At 33.1% G+C, this 21,729-nt stretch overlaps 1 protein-coding gene across 3 annotated transcripts in view; it reads right to left on the bottom strand.

Annotated features, from left to right (window-relative positions):
• HDX (highly divergent homeobox) overlaps nt 1-21,729 on the bottom strand; it is a 190,084-nt gene that overhangs the window by 158,616 nt on the left and 9,739 nt on the right. For 2 of the 3 annotated variants that reach the window (XM_016204496.2, XM_016204497.2), the window contains exons 2-3: nt 9,898-10,044; nt 3,270-4,379 (exon numbers count right to left, since the gene is read on the bottom strand). In XM_016204496.2, the coding sequence (XP_016059982.2) occupies nt 3,270-4,379; nt 9,898-10,044 (1,257 nt within the window). The remainder of the gene's footprint in view (nt 1-3,269; nt 4,380-9,897; nt 10,045-21,729) is intronic. The other variant, XM_087813596.1, reaches the window with a different exon arrangement.

The following is a 21,729-nucleotide window of genomic DNA, read 5'->3' as shown; positions in this document are numbered from 1 at the left end:
CGGGCTATAAAGTATCTTTTAAAGGAAGCTGAAAGTGCTCTACTTTTATTAACTCTTAAATCTTTATGAAGTTCATGAAGGATGGGAATGCAGTTAATTATTAAGCCACAATGATAATTGCAACAAAAAATCTTGTAGCACGTATCGTCCAAAGTGTTCATATATCTTCACATAGATGAATATCAATTATTAATCTTTAATCATCAAAACACTCATGATAAATAGTGGACTAAACGATATGAAAAGTGAATGGAACTTTGGAGACCAATATTGTTGCAATATGCCCTCTAAGGAGTGAGGCTAGCCTGGAGAGGTTTTGAAATATAACTGGGCTATGGAATCCTGGGACAGTAACCTCCTGGCAGTTTCCTTACTACCACTTAGCTAACCCTTATTATGCTATTCCCAAGTGGCTGCAAAACAGTTGATTTATACTTTTTAACATCCTTTAAGGTTCCCTCCATTTGTACTCATTCAGCTAGATAGCTTGAAACTAGACAATTCTCCAGGAACAGCTTGAAGATTCAAGGTGTGAGGCAAAGACAAGGCATATATCTCTGTTAGATATTCCCAGGGTCAGAAACTAAATAGAATTGTTTGTTTGCTTATAGTTTCATAGCGAGAAAGCTGTCAATATGGCCACAGGTTCCGTTTTTTTAAGTCCTGATGCTACAGAAATACAGCTTGGTAATGAGCTTCATTAAAATCTTGGAGAATAACTAACATGGACTAAATGCTTGTGTCCCAGCCGAACTCACATGTTGAAACCTAATCCCCAATGTGATGGTATTTTGAGGTTGGGTTTTTAGGTGGTTAGATCATAAGAATGGAGCCCTCGGGAATGGGATTAGTGCTATTCCAAAAGAGACTCCCTTACTCCTGCCATATAAGGACACAGTGAGAAGATTGCCTTCTCTGTATTAGGAAGCAGGATCTCACCAGACACAGAATCTGCCAGCATCTTGATCTTGAGCTTCCTAGCCTCCAAAACTATGAGAAATAAATGTTTGTTGTTTAAGATACCTAGTCTGTGGTATTTTTGCCATAGCAACCCAAATAGTCTTAAAATGCTAATCCTCTTTTACTATACTTCCCCAGGCTGCTTTGTTTTCCCCAAGTATCAACTAATTAAAAGATAGGGGGACAAATGATGCCCCAAGGGTTCTTTGCAAACAGTCTCTACCATACTGTCCCAAGTTAAGTTGGAGGAGGTCTGGTATAATATAAAGAGAAATACATGGGCTTTTAATCCATAGATGATAGTAAAGTTGAGAGCTAATCTCCAGTCTTCTCTCAGCCAGCACTACAGCTATTTTTCCACAACTACATTGTGATTTTGTGGGCTCTACAATATGTTACTTGAAATGGAATGTAAAGAAGACCTAAACTAGCAGAGTTTCATTAACTTTCTAACTGTGAGGTTATAAGTATAAGAACATTTATATACCAAGGAGCATACAAGGAATCTCCCACAGATTGTGCCATTTCATGGTACAGCATTCCTGAAAAGTAGGTGTTACTAACCATGTTACATAAATGAGGAAACTGTCACAAGGATAGGTTATGTCACTTGCCGAAAATCACACAAGTCGAAAGAGCCTAGATTTGAACCCAGGTATATCGGGCTCTAAGCCCTTGTTCTAAATTGTTATGGCAGACTACTTTCTTTTAAAAGGTTACTATTTCTTTTTTAAAAAGGTTGCTGAGTTTTATTCCATTTAAAAAGTTCTTTTATATGAAACAAGTTAAATCCCTTTAAAAGTTCTGTAAGGAAAAATAGAGGCTATAAAAAGGTATAACTATAGGTTAAGTAGTCCTTAGGGGAGCAGTCAGTTTATTAAAAATTAAAATTTGTACTCTCTGACCTCCAAATACTCTAATGTATTTAACATTGTTAGGGTATATGGTGAAGCAGGGGAAAAAATGACATATTTCTGAGTTGCATCCTGGTTCTGACATGTACTGGCTGTGTGATCCTGAACTAGTTATTGAAATATGGATTAAGTGTCTCCATGATGTCTAGATCACCATGGAGATTAAGTGATATCAAGTATATAAAGTGACTGATAGTGCCTGGCATGTGTAAAGCTTTCAGCAAATGCTAAATGTATTGTTATTACTATTATTAAAAAAAACACTGAAGGAGTAAAAGAGTAAAAAGAAGTACGGAATGAAAGAGAGTGTTGGGGAGGATCTTTATGGTATGATTCATTGTTAGTTTAAGCATACTTTAGGAAAAAGCAAATACAGAAAAATCAGAAGACTCAATAAGAAATAACTACTAATGATGATGATGGAGTCCTCGTCTGTCAGGGCCAGGTGCCAGAGTGATAGTTTTCATACTCTGTTGTTGCTTTTCATTTTGAAGTAGGGAGTTATAAGATGAAAGGAGTTAAGGTAAGTTTATTCCTTGTATTAACTGAGAATAGCCTGGAAACATCTTAAATTCAGGTAAAACTTAAATACTGTGTTTGAACAAATTAGAGTCTAGCTAGTATCAAGGAAAAATGGCAAACACCTGTGCTTTGCTATTTCAAATTATCTGAAACAGATTTTTCAAAGAAGATCTATGGCTTTACAGGATGTTCTAAGGTAGGCTTATACCTCACTCTTGAGAATATTTGAAGCATGTATAGATAATTAAATATGTGGAAAACTAAACAAATGACATTTATTTTTTCACAGGTACAAAATTGCTTTAATTTTCACTCTGAATATGTCTCTTCCTTATGTACATTTTAAAAAGACTATTTGATTAATGTTCCACTTAATGTTTGGATAAAGCATTTCCTTTTAGAAAAATGAGCCATCACCTTGAGAAATGATTGACATTCATGGCAATGTACCCAGGTAAAGCACCGCTCACCTAGTAATATCTCCTCACATGGGAAGTAAAAATCATTATAGGAATAATCTATGTTCAAGTGTATGAAGGTAGCCAAGTTAGTCTTATTTTAGTGATGGCAAATGCATTGCTTCCCATAAAGTTACTATTTCCTTATCAAATCATTTTAAATGTCTGGATAAAGCTGCCATGTTATAAAAATTATTTTATTCCATGAAGAAAAACTCACCATCATTAAACATGACCAGAAACATGCAAGATTCTTCAGAGTTGACCCCAGACCACCATTTTGAAGCAAAAAAATCTCAAATGTCTTCAAAGTTTGAGTTAAGGGACCTAGGTCTCAAGTCTAAGTGGATACCAACACAGTTTTTATACCAAACAATGGTTTTTAAAACCTTTATAAAACAAACTTACACATTACCTGGTAATTGTTTTGGTTTTGTGATAACCTCAATTGGTTTGATGATGCAAAATGTGAAGAAAAATTACTCCGTGATGGATTTGTATTACTGTAAATTGTAGTAGATGATGTATGTAATGAGGTCCGTGGCGTCAAATGGTAGTCTCTGTTTTGATACAGTACATTGTCTGACAAGTCTCTAATATTCACCATTTGTGAATTTGGCATATTTCTTCCTGGTCCTGGCAAAGCTGTACTTTGGTTCTCAGCTCTAAGGGAACTGCAATTTTCATAAAACCTTGAGTAGCTCGGTATCTGTGCTCCCATCAATGCCAACTCTTCCTCTCTGGCATATTCATCATCGGCATCTCCAGTCTCCATTGCAATGGACAAACAAGTTCCTTCTGCTGAACTTGGCTTCTGTGGAGTATTTCCTCCCAGAATTCTCTGGGGGTAATCACTAACTGCCAATGAAAATACTTCACGGATTTCCAAGTTTTGTGTTCTACAGTAAGGATCTCTAATAGGTGGCTTTTGCCCACATAAGTTATGTGATGCTAGACCCGTGTGTGCAGGCTTATATGGCCTTTGAATTCCAACTGGTTCAATTTTGCAAGGTCGGTGGCACACAGATGGCTTTTGAGGTACAATAATCTCAGAGGCTTGCATTGAAGAGCTTCCATAGTTTTTCTTTGTGTATACCGAGTTTCCAGCATTTAGCACACTTGTCTGTCTTGACAAAATAATTGTTTTTTCACCTAAGAGCAGAGAAGCATTTTTACAGTGTGCTACTTGTCTTTGAACAGGAATGTGCAACTGAAACTCAGTATCATTTTTACTGGCCGTTTTCTGAATGGGGATTTTATGTGCTTCCGTAATTTGTGTATTTGTATGATTAGTTGTCCCTTGCCTACTTAATGAACTGGCTGGACTGTATATTCCAGTTACAATGACATCGTTATTGGCAGATGACCAAGAAGACTGTTCGCTTGAGGGTCGAGCAATATTAACCACATTTCTTACTGTAATGTCTGGAGCTGCCAACGAGGTACCAGAAATAGTTCCTGTTGTTGCTGCTCCTGATTCAGAATTTTTACTGCTCATTTTTCTCCTCTTATTGCCAACCCACGTCTGGAAGAATAAAAAATAAATAAATAAAGATATTATGGAAAACTTCTTTAAAAAAAAACAAGATAGAATAATTTTTATGTGTTAAATTGTATTTTTATTTGTCAGAAAACAAAGGCCTATACAAATTAAAGGAAAAAAGGATATAATAAAATTAAAAATAACTAAAGAATAAGGTAAGAATGATCAGGGACTGGGACTTAATAAGTATCAAGGAACTTTGATAACGAAATTGTACTGTTGCTCCTGTCCACAAAACCTATCCAATTAATTTATCCATAGCAAGAACCTTAAAAATGTTTATATCATTTGACCCAATAAATCCACTTGCGTGAATTTATCTTTAAAATACTCATAGATGTATACCAAATTTGTATGCAATAATGTTCATCATGTTTCTTTATAATAGTGAAAATTGGAAGCATACTAAAAGTAGTTAATGAAATTGGAAAATGCTTATAGTAGTGTTAAACAAATATATATTTATAATCTTCAGGTTTAACAATTTAAATTCTATTAATATTTCATAACTTGGTTAATTTAATATTGCTAGGTATTTAGATTATTTTTAGAAATACTCACTATTATAAACCATACTGCAACACACATCATTGTACATGCATCTTTGTGCTATTGGTCTTTTAGAATGTTATTCTAGAAAGAAATTTGCTGTGCTTTTTGATATTTTCAAAGTACCCTGCCATGTAGTTATAAGAGTTCTGGTTTCTCCACACCCTTACCAGCACTTTGCATTATCTTTTTGTAGTTTTTTGTAGCCCAGGAGTTAATAAAAGGTGTATAATTGATGTTTTGATATGAATTTCTATGGTTACTGTATTGTTTTGATAGAATTGCTTATCCATTTCCTTTACTTATTTTTATATTGGGTATTTGTTTTTTTAATTAATTTATAGGAGCAATTTTCTACTAAAGATAGCAACACTTTGTAATAAGTTGCAAATATTTTTCTCAGTTTGTCATTAATTTATGGTGGTTATTTTCTTCTTTACAATTTTATTTCCTTATTAAATTTTATTCCATAAATGTGTATTGCTTTTATCAACAAAAAATACATTATTAATAAAAATAACACCAGTGGTTGGCATTTAGGAATTGATTACAAAATATGTACTTTTATATAATTAATTTATTATAATAATCTTAGTATTATGCTGAATCATGATTCTTTTAAAAATGGGCAATAAGAAATATGTCACTCCATAATGTGATTAGTAAACTCTATAATTATTTCAAAATATATACCATATTATAAATTACCAAAACACATTAATCTACTAAGAATTCTTAAAAACATAAATAAGTGAAAACATTAAATGAGCTAGCTTTGCACAGACATGGTGCAAGGTGTATTTGGTTAGCTTTTGTGTGTCATGTTTTTGAAGACCACCAAAATTATCCAATTTGCAATGTTTATTTATACTATAAACTATATTAATGTTGCTGCAATACTATAAATAAAAGCTATCATGCATTGAATACCCACCATGTGTTTATATATATATTTATTTCTTTTGTTAGGTGTTATTTTCAAATTGTATTAAGTGAACAAGCTGAGGTTTAGAAATGTTAAGTGGCTTGTGGATACCTGACACAAGAATTTGAAACCAATTTTTTTATCTCAAAGCATATTCTTCCCCCACTATAGTGAGAAACTCCTGAAATGGTCATTTCTCTTGGCTGTTTTATACTTTTGTAATTAATACTTCTCTAATAAAGAAAATGTTCCAGAAAATGTTGCTTCATATGAAGTTGTGGAAATTTTAAATTAACTCTGATTTAGTTTTACTAAGCAGAAGTGAGAATTAAAAACAGAGGGACAATGAATATAAATTTCACAGAAGGAGCTGGGAAAATCTCTAAAAGGTTTTAAAGTATATACTCAAGAGAAATATCTAAAAAGAAATGTTTTTGGATAAATATAATTTCAATGTATGATTCAAAAAGGTGAATTTTACAAATATTCCAAATAAGTTACTGTGATATGACTTTTCAAGTACAAAAAATATGCAAAGGATTATGATGCATAATTTTTATAAAAATATATCAGCATTTCATTTAAAAACTATAAACAGGAAAGCATAGTGAATTGGTAATATTTGACCTCAAGACCTACTACATCTGAAGGGTAGCTCTGCAATATTTCTGAGAAAACAAATAAACAGCCTACCATGGTCTTTTCACAATACCAGAATACCTACACTAACACAAGAAGTTTAAGAGTGATCTTAGTGCATTGTTAATTCATGGCTTACTTCTATAGTGTAAATATTTATTTACATAATTCCCTAGGTATTTATATTATGTTATGTACCCATTACAAAGTAAAATTCATTTGAATATCATGTTCATATGAAACTCAGCTATCAACCTCAGAAGGCAGCCAACACAGATGTAACAAGATCCATGTACTTTACTAAAAGGGCAGACTCTGACCTTAAAATGTACTTTATTTTGGTTTATATATAATTTACCAATCTTCGTTTTCTAATCTATAACAAATTAGGGATAACAAATATGAGGGGCCTTGGTGATTGAGATTGCTTTTAGAGGCACTTTGTTAGCACCAAAACTAAGAATGTTTACTAAATGCATATTGCTCACTAAAAAGAAGGAAAACACACACATACACACACACACAGAATCGATGTAAGGAATCATTAGTCTGGTGTTCTTTAGTAAAGGAGAAAGTCACCCCATATACTTTATCATGTTGTGAACATTTACTTTAGGACCATGTTTATGTGAGCACAATACAATAATTGATTTCCATAAAAAACTGAGTCAAAAAGTAAGGGTTTAATTATTTTCAATATTCTCTATTAAAGTAAAATAATAAAGTATATACTAAAAATATTTTCCACTTAAAGTGTTGAAAATAAGAAAATTCATTGTCTGATGGTTCTAAATAACTGGAAAAAAAATTTCTCAAAAGTGATTCAGTTACAGAATCCAAAATTTACCAGTGCTTATAAGATATAAATCATTTCTCTTTCCAAATGCCTTATTGGCGAGAGAGAAAAAATAGGTCAAACAAAATCAATATGATAATTTGGGATTTGGACTAACAAAGTGATACCAGATAGAAAAAAAGAAAAAAGAAATATTTGGGCCCTAGCCCGTTTGGCTCAGTAATTAAAGCGTTGACCTGTGGATTGAAGGGTTCAGGGTTTGATTTCTGCCAAGGGCACATGCCTTGGTTGCAGGCTCGATTTCCGGCCCCCATCAGGGCAGGTGGGGAGGCAACCAATTGATGTGTCTCTCTCACATAGATCCCTCTCTCTCTCTCTCTTTTTCTCTCTCTCTCCCCCCCCCCCCACTCTCTCCGAAAAGCAGTAGAAAAATATCCTCCAGTAAGAATTAAAAAAAAAACACAAGAAAGAAAAATATTTAGGTCATCAATCCTCGGTGTCCATAAAATCCTTTGCAGTTCTCTTAGAAATTCGTTTTCTCTAAACTTCTTTTCCTTTTTTTATACCTTCTTTTTTATCCGGTTCCATTATCTCAATATATTTATTTTTGCATGGATATTTTAACCTTTTAAGCTCTATTTATCTTAGGATCATGTTTAGTAAAATGGGATTTAAGTTTTTTTGAGGAAAAACACAACAAACACTATATTAAAAACAAGAAAAGTAAGTTCTATTTCAAAATAACATATAGACCAAGCAAAATACTGGGGGCAGGGAAGGTTGTGGAATGATGAGTCTATAAAGAACTCCCTTCTTGTCTGACTAGAAAAGCCATCAAAACTGTGTTGGAATTTAGATTTGGAAGACGAAATTTCTGTACAATTTATATTCTCCTATAACAGAAAGAATTTCTTATAATTTACATAACATCTTACTTGTAAACTTACATTCTATGAATTTATTTCTTTTATTCTCATTGTTTTATATTTCACACCATTTGGAGCATAAATATAAACCTGTGTATTTCAACAGCAGTATAGTCAAGTAAGTTATTAGGAAGGATTTAATAATACATTTGAAATGTGAAAGGTCACAGTCCACAAAACAGCTTCCTGAGAAGGCATTTTACTTTAAAGCAATGGTAAAATAAAATGGAGGGGGAAAAAAGGGGAAGAAAGAAAAGTTACCACAGGCGAGGGGAGAATGACATTGTACTTATGAAATCTCATCAATTTGAAATATTACGCACTTTATATTATTTTTTCTAAGGCAATTAAACATTTTTCTCTCAGGTTTACTAAAGGCAATTCAAATAAGGAATTTAAAGCTATCAATAGGAAATATTTCTAGTTCTTACACAAATTTGAATATGATGGTTGATCTCTGCCAATCAGTAACAGATATCCTGGATATTCCCACACCCCTAGAATTGTTGGCATTATTCCCTGTTTGAAGGTGTATATATCTTATACATCTAGCTTTTAAGAAATAAGTTTCATGCCCAGCCTGCGTGGGTCAGCGATTGAGCATCAATTCCCAGTCAGGGCACATGCCCGGGTTGCAGGCTGGATTCCCAGCAGGGGGCGTGCAGGAGGCAGGCGATCAACGACTCTCATCACTGATGTTTCTCTCTCTCTCCCTCCCCCTTCCTCTTTCTAAAATCAAGAAGGCTATATATATATTTAAAAAGAAATAGATTTCCCAAAGAATTCTGCTTATCAAGAGATTTTTATCTTTACGGTCTTTGAAAGTTCCTCTGAAAGTAAAATAATCTAAAAAAGAGACATCCTTTCTCTTTCCCAAATCAGCCTAATGATGACAAGGATGGGAAAGTTGCTAATATTTAAATCCTGAAGGTTTCACACCAGGAGGATTTGTAGCATGTCCAGGCAAACATGAAAGGGCCTGTGTGCACTCAGTGAAATCTGTGACTAGTGCTGTTAGATTTATCTCTTGCCTCCCCTCTATCACCTTCTCATTGCCTTCACAAACGTTTGGGAGCTCTGACTTTTACAGATGAATAACTATGATTGTGATGAAGAAAAATTTTCCCCCTTGTGATTTTCTGTCCCTTACTCGCTAACCCATTGAAATGCATGCATTTTACTTAAAAGATGAAGGAAGTATTCATAAGAAAGTCTAGATTTTCTGAAAAAGACAAAAAATACTGGTCAAAAATGGTTGAAAATATGCTAGATACAAAAACATATGCTAGATACACAATAGTCCCTTGGTAAATGCCTGTTTTACTGATATCATTTTGTAGGGTTATATCTATATTAATTCTGGGTTTAAAGAAAGCATAAGATCAACAACTAATTTTAAAGGTACTCATTAGTTAGAAGGACTGGGATATTTAAAAATATGTTTAAATGCAATTTTTTTTTTAGTTTTTTTTTCAAGGTATTCATAGAAACAAATATATACTAAATAATTAGCTTTATTTATTTTTTAAAAATAATATTTTTATACCAGGAAATGAAGCTGTTTATAAAGTAAGTGACTTCATACCCTGATAGTTTCTCTCATATTGTGATTATCACTTGTAATAAAAAGCTATAAATTCGAGAGTGTAAGACCTCAATACTTACCCTGACTACACTGAAGTCCAGCTTAGTCTCCTGTGCACACTGTAATATGAGCTGAAAGCAATTTTTACTTTGATTTGTCATTCCATTTTCATAATAACGCTGTAAAATCCTTTGTTGTTCTACAGTAAATACAGAGCGTAGATTCATCTAAAAATAAAAGAAGATACTCTGAAAATTGGAATAAAAATTGTGTATGTGTAGAATTTGCAAGTTTTTTTAAAACAATTTCAGTGCTTTGAAGCTGCAAGATATTTTAAAGTCAATTAATCCCCAGTAATGGGTAAAAAATTGTGTGCCAAAGGGAGACAGATTCTCACTGAAAATTATACATTATGCAAATACATTGAATTTGCCCAGAAAAAATATCAACTTTAAAGACAATAAAAGGAAAGTTTTATCTAGGTAGCTGGGTAGTGTCAGTACATGGGGGAAAAAAGACTCTTTCACTGAAATAGATATTTATGGCTAGCAAAGCCAAAGATGGTGGTAGCCATACATGGTCAATTATTAACAGGGACACACTGTTCCCTTTGTCAAGCAAGACATCTGGTATATGTCTTATAGCCAGAAGCTGGGCTCTGGAATAAAAAGAGTGTTTTTATTTTTCTTTTTTTCTGGGGTAAGGGGTTCTTTTTATATATTAAAACAAATCCTCTTTTTAAAGCTTGAAAATAAACAAGAAGGTTTAGTGACTGAAAATTGCTTTAGGCAATAGTAACCAAAATAATTATTTTCAATAACTATATAGCATACAAATCAAGATTCAAAATCATGTACATTTTACCAAAAAGAACCCAAGTGAAAACTATAAACCTTTTAATTAAATTAACACCATCATAATTAGATAAGAGAAATTTACAAAACACTTTATCCCTCCCTTCAGTAGGTAACATGTTTAATATTAAGGGAAAACAACTCTGTTAATACCACAAATAAAAGGCAGGTCAAACTTTTTTTTTTTTTTTAAAGATGAATTTTATATAAAAATACTTATAATTAGATTAAGGCAATTTCAGGTTCTTGTTATAAATTGTTACACCAAAATTGTTATTGCCAAAAGTTGACAGACAGAAAAAACTCTTCCCAAGGAAAGTGTCTCTCAAAATTAGGATAGCAGAAACAACAAAAACAACACTATAAGTCAAACCAAATAGAAATCATTCTAGTATACTGGGTATGGAAAAAAACAAGTACACTGACATAAAAGTAATTAATTTCCCTTTCTCTGAATATTTTAAGTAAAGCCATCTCATAAAGAAATTAAAGACAGTCATATAGCCATCCTTTGCATTTGCACACCTGACTTTCTTGCCCATATAAACCATCTTCCTATCTAATGTCAAGAGATCTGATTAAAGAAAATCAGATATTCGAGAGGGCACCAGAAAGATGAGAATAGAGTTTCTTCCTGGAATATTCAGAAACAAATAACTCCAGTAATTTTCTGAAAGGTATCTCATTCAAGTATACCAATGTAGAAATATAAACCTTTTAGCTGAAATCTCACCAATTTTCAAAGATGTTGGGTCCAAAGGACAGTATCCATCTAAGCAATATTTACTGTTATGGCTTCCAGCTTTCAGAGCGATTTGAGGTTGCTTTTGCCAAGCCAAAAGATGGAGGTCAAATACCTGAAAAACTTCATCTGGTGTGGATTTAGAAGCAAGGAACTTTGGAATGAGTTCTGACGGGTCGAGTCAGCTTCAATTTACTACTGCATAATCAGGGTAAAGGCTCTGATCCTTTTCTGCAGGGCTGTAATACCATAAAAAGCCTAGAGTGCAAGATATGGGTGACCCCCCGGTGTGATACCTGCCCTCTAGGAATATTTTCCTATTGACTGGCTACAACTGCTACACTTACTGAAATATGATATGAATCTTTAAAAACACAGACCGTCTTTTCTCACTGATACCAATAGCCAAATATAGGTAACGAGTACTAAACAGATTTATGGAGTCAACAACTCTAACAATGGTGTGAACATTTTAATTCTTCCCTTAAATTCACTAGCAAAAGCAGGAAGGCCACTTCCCTCAAGAGATCAACTATTTTGTTTTTCAATAATAGCAAGCTCATTCTTTACCACAATAAGCATATAAAAACCCTTATAAGCAAGATAATTTATCATTATCTCTACCGGCCCTAGTTATCTTGGTTTATTAAGTGGAACAATATTGAATGACTGTACTACCAAAGCTTTTAATCATTTGCACAAAAATCAGAAAGTGTTGTAAAAACCTTCATTTTAAAAGTTGGGTTCTTATATATGTGGTAGATAAAATGACAATCCACTGGATTCATGAAAATTGAGGTCTGCTGGTTTGGGGTAGGGAGGCTAACTGAATTAGGGAATTAAATACTGAAATAACAAGTCATTTAGCTTTATCCCAAGATTCACTAGGTTAATAGTCTTTGTATTGCACCACCTACTCAGCACATGCCAGCCCATAGGAATAAGACAACCTGTGACCTACTCTCGCCTCCACTGTGATATATTGGGTAAATCACTTAATTTCTATGAGCACCCATTTCCTCATCTATAAAATATTGGATTATATGACTTGTTTTACTTTCCAGTCTGAGTTGGTCCAGTAATTTAGAATATGCAAACTCAGTTTTTTTAAACTGTAAAGCATATTATACTTGTAACATATTTATATGTTTTTAAGTATAGTTAGGCCCTTTTGTTTATCATATTCAGGTGTGGGATTTGTTAGGTTGTTCTCACTTTAAAATCTGATGTTTTAATGAGGACCCCAAGCCATTGAGAAAAGATTAAATTATGCAGAGAAATGAGTAACATATTTTAGATTTATTGCTTTGAAAGTACTTGAAAAATACAGTTTCTAGGAATGACTACTTCCTTAGAAGTTCCTGATAGCTAAGGATATATTTTCACATGGAAATATATCAGATACATTTCTATATTACATTGTTCTTATATATCTGGTATCATACTTAAAATCAGCTCTAATAATGCCCTAGTAATGTCTTAACTGGTTAACTAATTTGGAAAGTACAAAAATATTTTATTCATAAGTAATGATTCTTGGGAAATCTGATTTTAAAAATGGAGATTCCATAAAATCATCACCAATTCAAATATTACGCATTCTTTCCAGCAATAAAAATTTGAAGTTTGCTTAAGCCATTGATTTTGTTGTTGTTGTTTACAAAGAGTTAAGCTAAGGTTAATATAACACCTTGAGTATCTTTAGCTTGGCCAACATGTCTTTATTAACATTGTCCTTTTAATCAATTATTATTATTCATCTTTAAATTTACATACAGTAAATATCACTCTTTTGGTGTATAGTTTTTATGAGTTAAGACAGACATATATAGGAGTCAAAACCATCACCACAATAAAAACTCAAAACAATTCTATCACTCCAAAATAATTCCATTATGCTGCTTCTTTATAATCAATCCCTCTGGCTACCCAGCCTCTGGCAACCACTAAATCTGTTTTTATAATTTTAACTTTTATAGAATGCCATATGAATGAAATTATACATATGTATTTTACTGAAAATAGCTTCTTTCATTAACCACAATGCATTTGGTATTTACCTGTGTTGTGTGTATCAGTACTTTGTTCCTTTTTATTTCAGAGTAGCATTACATTGCATGGATGTACCATAGTTTATCCATTCATCCATCAAAGGACATTTGGGCATTTTCAAGTTCTTGGTTATTATTAATAAAGCCAAATGTTTGAAAAAAAATTTCTTTGCAGGTTTCTTTCTGAAAATAAGTTTTAATTTCTGTTGACTAAATACTTAGGAGTGTGATTGTTAGGTCATATGGTAAGTATATGCCTAACTTTATAAGAAACTGCTAAACTGTTTTCAAAAGTAGCTTGTGTTTAAAAGTACAAATTTTTTTCTCACTAATATTCCATGAAAGCTTCTGTTTTCTAATCTCCCCACCATTTATCAGATTTTTTAAAAAATTAGCCATTCTAATACATGTGTAATTATATATGATTATTATGGTTTTAATTTGTCCATTCCTAGTGACTAATGATGTTGAGCATCTATTAATATGCTTATTTGCAATCCATATATCTTCTTTGTAGACGTGTCCAAATATTTTGCAAATTTTTGAACTAGATTGTTTGTTTAGGTAATATTGAGTTGTTAGGGTTTATTACATATTCTGTACACATGTCATCAGAAATGTGATTTGCAAATATTTTCTCCCTGGTTTTGGTTTGCTTTCTTATTTTATTAAAATTGTATTTCACAGAGAAGTTTTTAATTTTGATAAATATTTATTTATTTATTTATTTATTATTTTTTTTATTGTTGACAGTATTACATAAGTCCCCCATTTCCTCCCCTTCAGGCCCCTTCCTCTGAGCCCCTACCCAGCCTCAAGCCTTCACTACACTATTGTCTGTGTCCATGGGTTATGCATATATGTATATAAGTTCTTTGGTTAATCTCTTCCCATCTCTTCTCCCTGCCCAGATATGTCAGCCTGTTTCATACATCCATACCTCTGGGTCTGTTTTGTTCATCAGTACATTATGTTCATTAGATTCCACATGTAAGAGAGATCATGTGATATTTTTCTTTCTCTGACTGGCTTATCTCACTTAGCATAATATTCTCCAGGTGCATCAATGCTGTAGCAAAGGGTAAGAAATCCTTCTTTTTTACAACTGCATAGTATTACATTGTGCAAATGTACCACAGCTTTTTTATCCACCCATCTACTGATGGGCACTTGGGCTGTTTCCAGACCTTGCTATTGTAAACTGCACTGCTATGAACATAGGGGTGCATATATTCTTTCTGATTGGTGTTTTGGGATTCTTAGGATATATTCCCGGAAGTAGGATCACTGGATCAAATGGCAAATGAACTGTTGGTTTAGTGCTTTATCTAAGAAATCTTTATTTAACACATGGTCACAAAAAAATTCTGTTTCTCTAGTTGTTTTATATTTTTTGCATTTTACATTTAGGTTTCTGACCCATTTTTCTACTTGTATGTTCTATAAGAGATTACAAGTAATTGTTTTCCCCCTCCATTAAATCTTTGTTAGAAATTACCAATGAAGCCATCTGAACATGGAATTTTCTCTGTTGGAAAATTTTAAACTAAAAATTACATTTTTATATTATTCAGGTTATATCTATTTCTTCTTGAGTGAGTTTTGGTAGTTCGTGTCTTTCAAAGAATTGGTCCATTTTCTCCAAGTCTCTGAATTTAAAGGTGTCAAATTTTTTATACTATTTACTTGTTATTCTTTTAATGTCTGTAGGGTCTGTTGAGATGCACCTTTTTCTTATTCAGGTTAGCAATTTGTTTCTTCCCTATTATTTCTCTTAGTCAGTTTGGCCAGGGGCTTATCACTTTTATTAACCTTCTGAAATAAGTAGCTTTTGGTTTTATTGACTTTGGCCTGTTGTTTTTGTCTTTATTTTCATTTATTTCTGTTCTTATCTTTACTATTCTCTTCATACTGCTTATTTGGATTAAATTTTCTATTCTTTTTCTAGTTTCTTAAGATGAAAACTTAGAATGTTGATCTTTGATCTTTCTTCTTTTCTAAATTTAAGCAATTAATATTAAAAATTTACTTTTAAGAATGGCCTTGGCAGCATTTTACAAATTTGACAGGCTGCATTTTTTTTTTAAATATATCTTTATTGATTTCAGAAAGAGGAAAGGAGAGGGGGGAGAGAGAGAGAAACATCAATGATGAGTCATTGATCAAGCCCACAACCCGGGCATGTGCCCTGACCGGGAATCGAACCCTGATTGCCTGGATCCTAGGTCCACCCTCAACCGCTGAGCCACGCCCGGCTGGGCAACAGGCTGCATTTTTAACAGCCTTATCGAGGTATAATTGATATACAAAGATCTATACAATATTTTAGGTCCACAACTTGATGAATTTGGTCTTATGCAAAAACCAATGATACAATCACCATAATCAAAGTAATCAACATATCCCACACCACCAGAGTTTCCTTGTATCCCATGGATTGTCTGTTTGTTTTGTGGTAAGAACACTTAACATGAGATCTACCCTTTAACAAATTTTGAAGTGCAGAAAACAATATTGCTAACAGTAGGTAATATGTTATGCAGCAGATCTCTAGAACTTATTCATTTAGCATAAGTGAAACTTTATACCCATTGAAAAATAACTCCCCATTTCCCTGTCTCTACTTCCTGGTAACCACTATGGTTTTCTCTGCTTCTGTGAGTTTAACAATTTTACGAGCCTCATACAAGTTGAGTCATGCACTCTATGTCCTCTGACTTTCTTACTTCACTTAAAGTAATATTCTGCAGATTGATCCATGTTGTTGCAAATAGCGTAATTTCCCTTTCTAAGGCTGAATAATATTCATTGTGTGTATGTGTGTGTGTGTGTATACATATATATGTATGTGTATATATATATGTATTACATTTTCTTTATTCATCTGTCAATGGACACATTGTCTCCATATTGTGGCTGTTGTGAATAGTGCTGCAATATACATGGTAGTGTAGATATTTTTTTAAGATACTGATTTCAATACTTTTAATACAGTATCCAAAAGTGGTATTGTTGGATTACATAGCAGCTTTATTTTTAATTCTTTGAAGTATCTCCATACTGTTTTTATAGTTCCGAGACATTTTTACATCCTCACTGAAAATGTACAGGGATTCCAATTTCTGCACAACCTTAACAATATTTGTTATATTTTGGCTTTTTAAAAAATTTATCTTTATTGTTGAAAGTATTACAGATGTCCCCTTTTTTCCACATTGACTCCTTCTACCCCATACCCACCCCTGCCCCAGGACTTCACCACACCATTGTGTGTATACATGTGTTATGCATATATGCATATAAAATCTTTGGTTAATCTCTTCCCACCCATCCACCTACCCCTGCCTTCCCTCTGAGATTCCTCATTCTGTTCCATGCTTCTATGTCTCTGGATCTATTTTATTCATCAGTTTATTTTTGGTCTTTAGATTCCACATATAAGTGAGATCATGTGATACTTTTCTTTCTCTGCCTGGTTTATTTCACTTTGCATAATACTCTCCAGGTCCCTCCATGCTGTCTCAAAGAAACCCAAAACACCAATCAGAAAGAAGATATGCACCCTTATGTTCATAGCAGTGCAATTTACAATAGCTAAGATCTGGAAACAGCCCAAGTGCCCATCAGTAGATGGGTGGATAAAAAAGCTGTGGTACATTTATTTACACCATGGAATACTATGCAGCTATATTTTGGCTTTTTAATAGTAGCAATCCCAACTGGTATGAACGTCATATGCGAAAAAATAAACTCAAAGTAAATTAAAGACTTAAAAATAAGACCTGAAGCAGCAAAACTTCTAGAAGAAAGTATGGGAAAAAACAACTACTTCTGGACATTTGTCTTGACAATGATTCTTGACTATGTCACCAAAAGTACAGGCAACAAAAGCAAAAATAGGTAAGTGGGACTACAGCAATCTAAAGAAACAATATAAAGAAACAATCAACAAAATTAAAGGTAACTTAGAGAATGGGAGAAAATAAAAGGACTGAACAGACTTTACTGAAGAAGACATAAAACTAGCCAAGAGATATATGAAAAGATGCTCAACATCACAATCAAGGAAATGCAAATCAAAACTATGAACACATAGGTTGCATCTAAATTGTAATTCAGTTTAAAATACTTTCTATTTTCCATTGTTTATAGTTTAACTAAAATATTTAAGGATTTCCCAGATATCTTTGCTATTGATTTAGTTTTGTTATGATTAGAGGACATACTTTATATAATTTCAATTGTTTCAAAATTTTTAAAGTTTATTTTATGTCACAACAGAACATGGTTTCTCTTAAAGACTGTTCTATGTACATTTGAAAAGAATGTGTCCTCTGCTGTTCTAAAAATGTCCATTAGGTCATGTTCGTTGATAATATTGTTCAGATCTTCAATATCTATAGTGATTTCATGATTACTTGTTTTAACAATCACTGAAAAAAAATAATGAATTCCCAAAGTATAATTGTGGGCATGTCTATTTCTATTTTTTATTTAATTTTCCCTTTTTATAAATTTATTGGGGTGACATTGGTTAGTAAAACTATATAGGTTTCAGGTGTACAATTTTATAATATATCATCTGTACATTGTATTTTGTATTCAACACTCCCAAATCAAGTCTCTTCCTATCACCATTTATCTTCTTCATACCTTCTTCGACCTCCCCCAACTCCTCTTTCTCTCTGGTAATTAACATACTGTTCTCTGTGTCTATGAATGTTTTAAAATTTATCTTTATTGTTGAAGGTATTACAGATGTCCCTATTTTTCTCCATTGATCCCCTCCACCTTGCACCCACCCTCCCTTCCAGGTCTATTGTCTGTGTCCATAGGTTATGCATATATGCATATAAGTTCTTAGGATAATCTCTCCTCACCCACCCACACACCTCGTTCTTCCCTATGAGATTTGTCAGTCTGTTCCATGCTTCTATGTCTCTGGGTCTTTTTTATTCATCAGTTTATTTTGTTCATTAGATTCCACATATGAGTGATACTTGTCTTTTTCTGACTGGCTTATTTCACTTAGCAAATACTCTCCAGATCCCTCCATGTTGTCCCAAAGGATAAGAGACCCTTCTTTACAGCTGCATACTATTCCATGGTGTAAATGTCCCACAACTTTTTTATCCACTCATCTATTGATGGGCCCTTGGTCTATTTCCAAATCTTAGCTATTGTAAATTGTGCTGCTATGAGCAGAGGGGTGCATATATTCTTCCTGATTGGTGTTTTGGGTTTCTTAGGATATATTCCTAGAAGTGGGACCACTGGGTCAAAAGGCAGCTCCATTTTTAATTTTTTGAGGGACCTCCATATTGTTTTCCATAGTGGTTGCACCAGTCTGCATTCTCACCAACAGTGTACCAAGGTTCCCCTTTTCCACATCCTTGCCAGCACTTGTCATTTGTTGATTGGTTGATGGTAGCCATTCTTACAGGTGTGAGGTGATACCTCATTGTCATTTTAATTTGCACCTCTCTGATTAGTGAACTGAACATTTTTTCATGTGTCTTTTTCATATGTAGAATCAATGAATAAGATAAAGTGATGAACAAAATAGGTCCACAGACATGGATGTGTGGAGCAGACTGACAGATCTCAGAGGGGTGAAGGTGGGGGTGAGATTAATCAAAGAACATATATGCATTTATGCATAGCCCATGGACCTACATAATAGTGTGATGAAGGCCTGGGGTGAGGTTAGGGTTGGGTGGAGGGGAGCAAAGTGGGAAGGGGAAATAGGGTAGATCTGTAATACTGTTAACAAGAAAATAAGAATTGCTACAGTAAACTTGCTCACAGAATCTGTCACTTTAATCTGTTATTTACATTTCATTAATATTATCTTTTAAAAAAACAGTTCTATTTATCTTCTTTTATAATCAACTTACCAGAATTTGCTGATATTGCAAAAAATATATGTCTCTGTATCTTCTAAACATGAAGTTCAAGTAAGAGACATAGTGTCTATACTTATAGTATGAAAAGATACTCATTGTTTATTTATTGGGCTATAATTACTGAAATGCATTGCCCACATCTCTTATCTTTCATTTTAGAGATATAATATGTCTCTGTCACTTAGGTGGAAATATGAAACAGGAAATTTTAGCAACTTATCATAAGAGTTTCTCAGAACAAAAACAAATTGTACGACCTCATTTTTTAAAAAAACTAAAAATTTTGTGTAATTAGTAATGTTTTCCAGCAACATAAAAGCTGTATATATGTATATATTCATAGTGAGATAAGCAAAAATTGTAAAACTATTGTATGTGTACATTCTCCATATAAATATACATCTACAGGTAAAACATCCATACTACATGTTTAATGTCTAAATTCAAAGAAGATTAATGTTTGTTCAAAAAAAACATTATCAGTTAAATATGCTAGATCTTAGATTTTTTCATCAATTATAATTTATTAACTTTTTAAAAAAACTATGTCTTTATTGATTTCAGAGAGAGGAAGGAAGAGGGAGAGAAAGAGAGAAACATCAATAATGAGAGAGTCATTGATAGGCTGACTCTTGCATGTCCCCTACTGGGGATCAAGCTCACAACCTGGGCATGTGCCCTGACCAGGAATTGAACCGCAATCTCCCAGATCATAAGCTGATGCTCAACCACTGAGCCATGCTGGCCAGGCTAATTTATTAACTTTTAATGACACTTGCTTTTATCACAAAGTGGTAATATGTTAAAATAATAAAATACACTTAAATTATAAATATACACTCAGATATCAAAACTCAGGTTATATCAAAATTTAAAAAATCAACTTCAAATAGATAATTAATTGAACAACAGAAGCATAGAGTCTCAAATGGATAATTGATTTCCTGTTACCTTAACTCTCTTTCATACAACCCCACATGCATACACTCATACAAAAAATGTGACACCTAATGCTAATGACCAGTGACATACAGCATCTTCTTATGAACTAAATAGTACCTTGATCCACATATATCTGTTGACTAAATTGTGTATCTTTTTATGTTTCTAGCTCTAAATCACTTCCTTCACAAGTTAATGAAAGTAAATCAAAGTTAAATTTAATCACAAAATTAAATCACAAGTTAATGAAGGAAGTAAATCACTTCCTTCACAAGTTAATGAAAGTGTTTCCATTGCCATAAGCATTTACCACTAACATCTCAAAATTCACATTCTAGGTGAATACTTTAAATGTAGGTTGCAGTTTAATTTCCTAGTAAAGGAAGGTCTAAAAAATTCCTCATAATCACATACTGTAAAAGTGATTGTTAGTAAATTATTCATTGTATCAAAATAATTTATAATTTATATATTTCTTGGATTTCACTCTTATGTGAATTTACCCCTTATTAGTCCTCTCTTAACCTTTTTTCATCATCCACATAACTCCATTTTACCCTATTCTACTTCTCTCACCCCATTCCCAGAAATAATTTTTTTTTTAATATGTCTTTATTGATTTCAGAGAGAGGAAGGGAGAGGGAGAGAGAGAGAGAGAAACATCAATGATGAGAGAGTCATTGATCGGCTGCCTTCTGCATGCCCCCTGGCTGGGGACTGAGCCCGAAACCTGAGCATGTACCCTGACAGGGGGTTGAACCATGATCTCCTGAATCCTAGGTCGATGTTCAACTGCTGAGCCACTCCCAGCCAGGAGAAAGAATTTTGATTGGTAATTAAATTTTGTTTTAACAGTATGGTGGTTACCAGAAGGGAAGGGTTTTGGAGGAAGGGCAGGTTGAAGAGGATAAAGGAAACTAAACTTTGGGTGGTGAACACACAATGCAATATACAGATGATGTATTATGGAATTGTACACTTGAAACTTATATAATCTTATTAACCAATCTCACCTGCAATATATTTAATTTAAAAAATTTTGTTCTAAAAAGGTTAAAGCCATATTTCTTCACTCAGGCTAGATATTCTTTTAGTGTTTTTTGAATCAGCTTTACTTAGTGCATGTTAGACTTAAGGGTAATTTTACATAGGAGCAAAGAGATAGACTATTTTATTATTTTATACCTTCTACTCCTGATTTTTTCAAAAGCCTAAAAACTTAGGGAGGAAAGGATACAGCCTATTCTTTGAAAGATAGAGGAAGATTCCTCAAAACATGCCATCTAGTGGTAGGTAGATAACAATATATAAATGCACAGACATATATAGTATTGAAACAATATATACACATTAATTCATGAAATAATGGAAGCATAAAATTATTCCCACAAATACTTTTAATATACTAAGAAACTGC

The sequence above is a fragment of the Miniopterus natalensis genome, chromosome X, assembly GCF_054644295.1.
Source record: "Miniopterus natalensis isolate mMinNat1 chromosome X, mMinNat1.hap1, whole genome shotgun sequence".
NCBI classification, from domain to species: domain Eukaryota; kingdom Metazoa; phylum Chordata; class Mammalia; order Chiroptera; family Miniopteridae; genus Miniopterus; species Miniopterus natalensis.
This window is presented reverse-complemented; position numbering and strand designations above follow the sequence as displayed.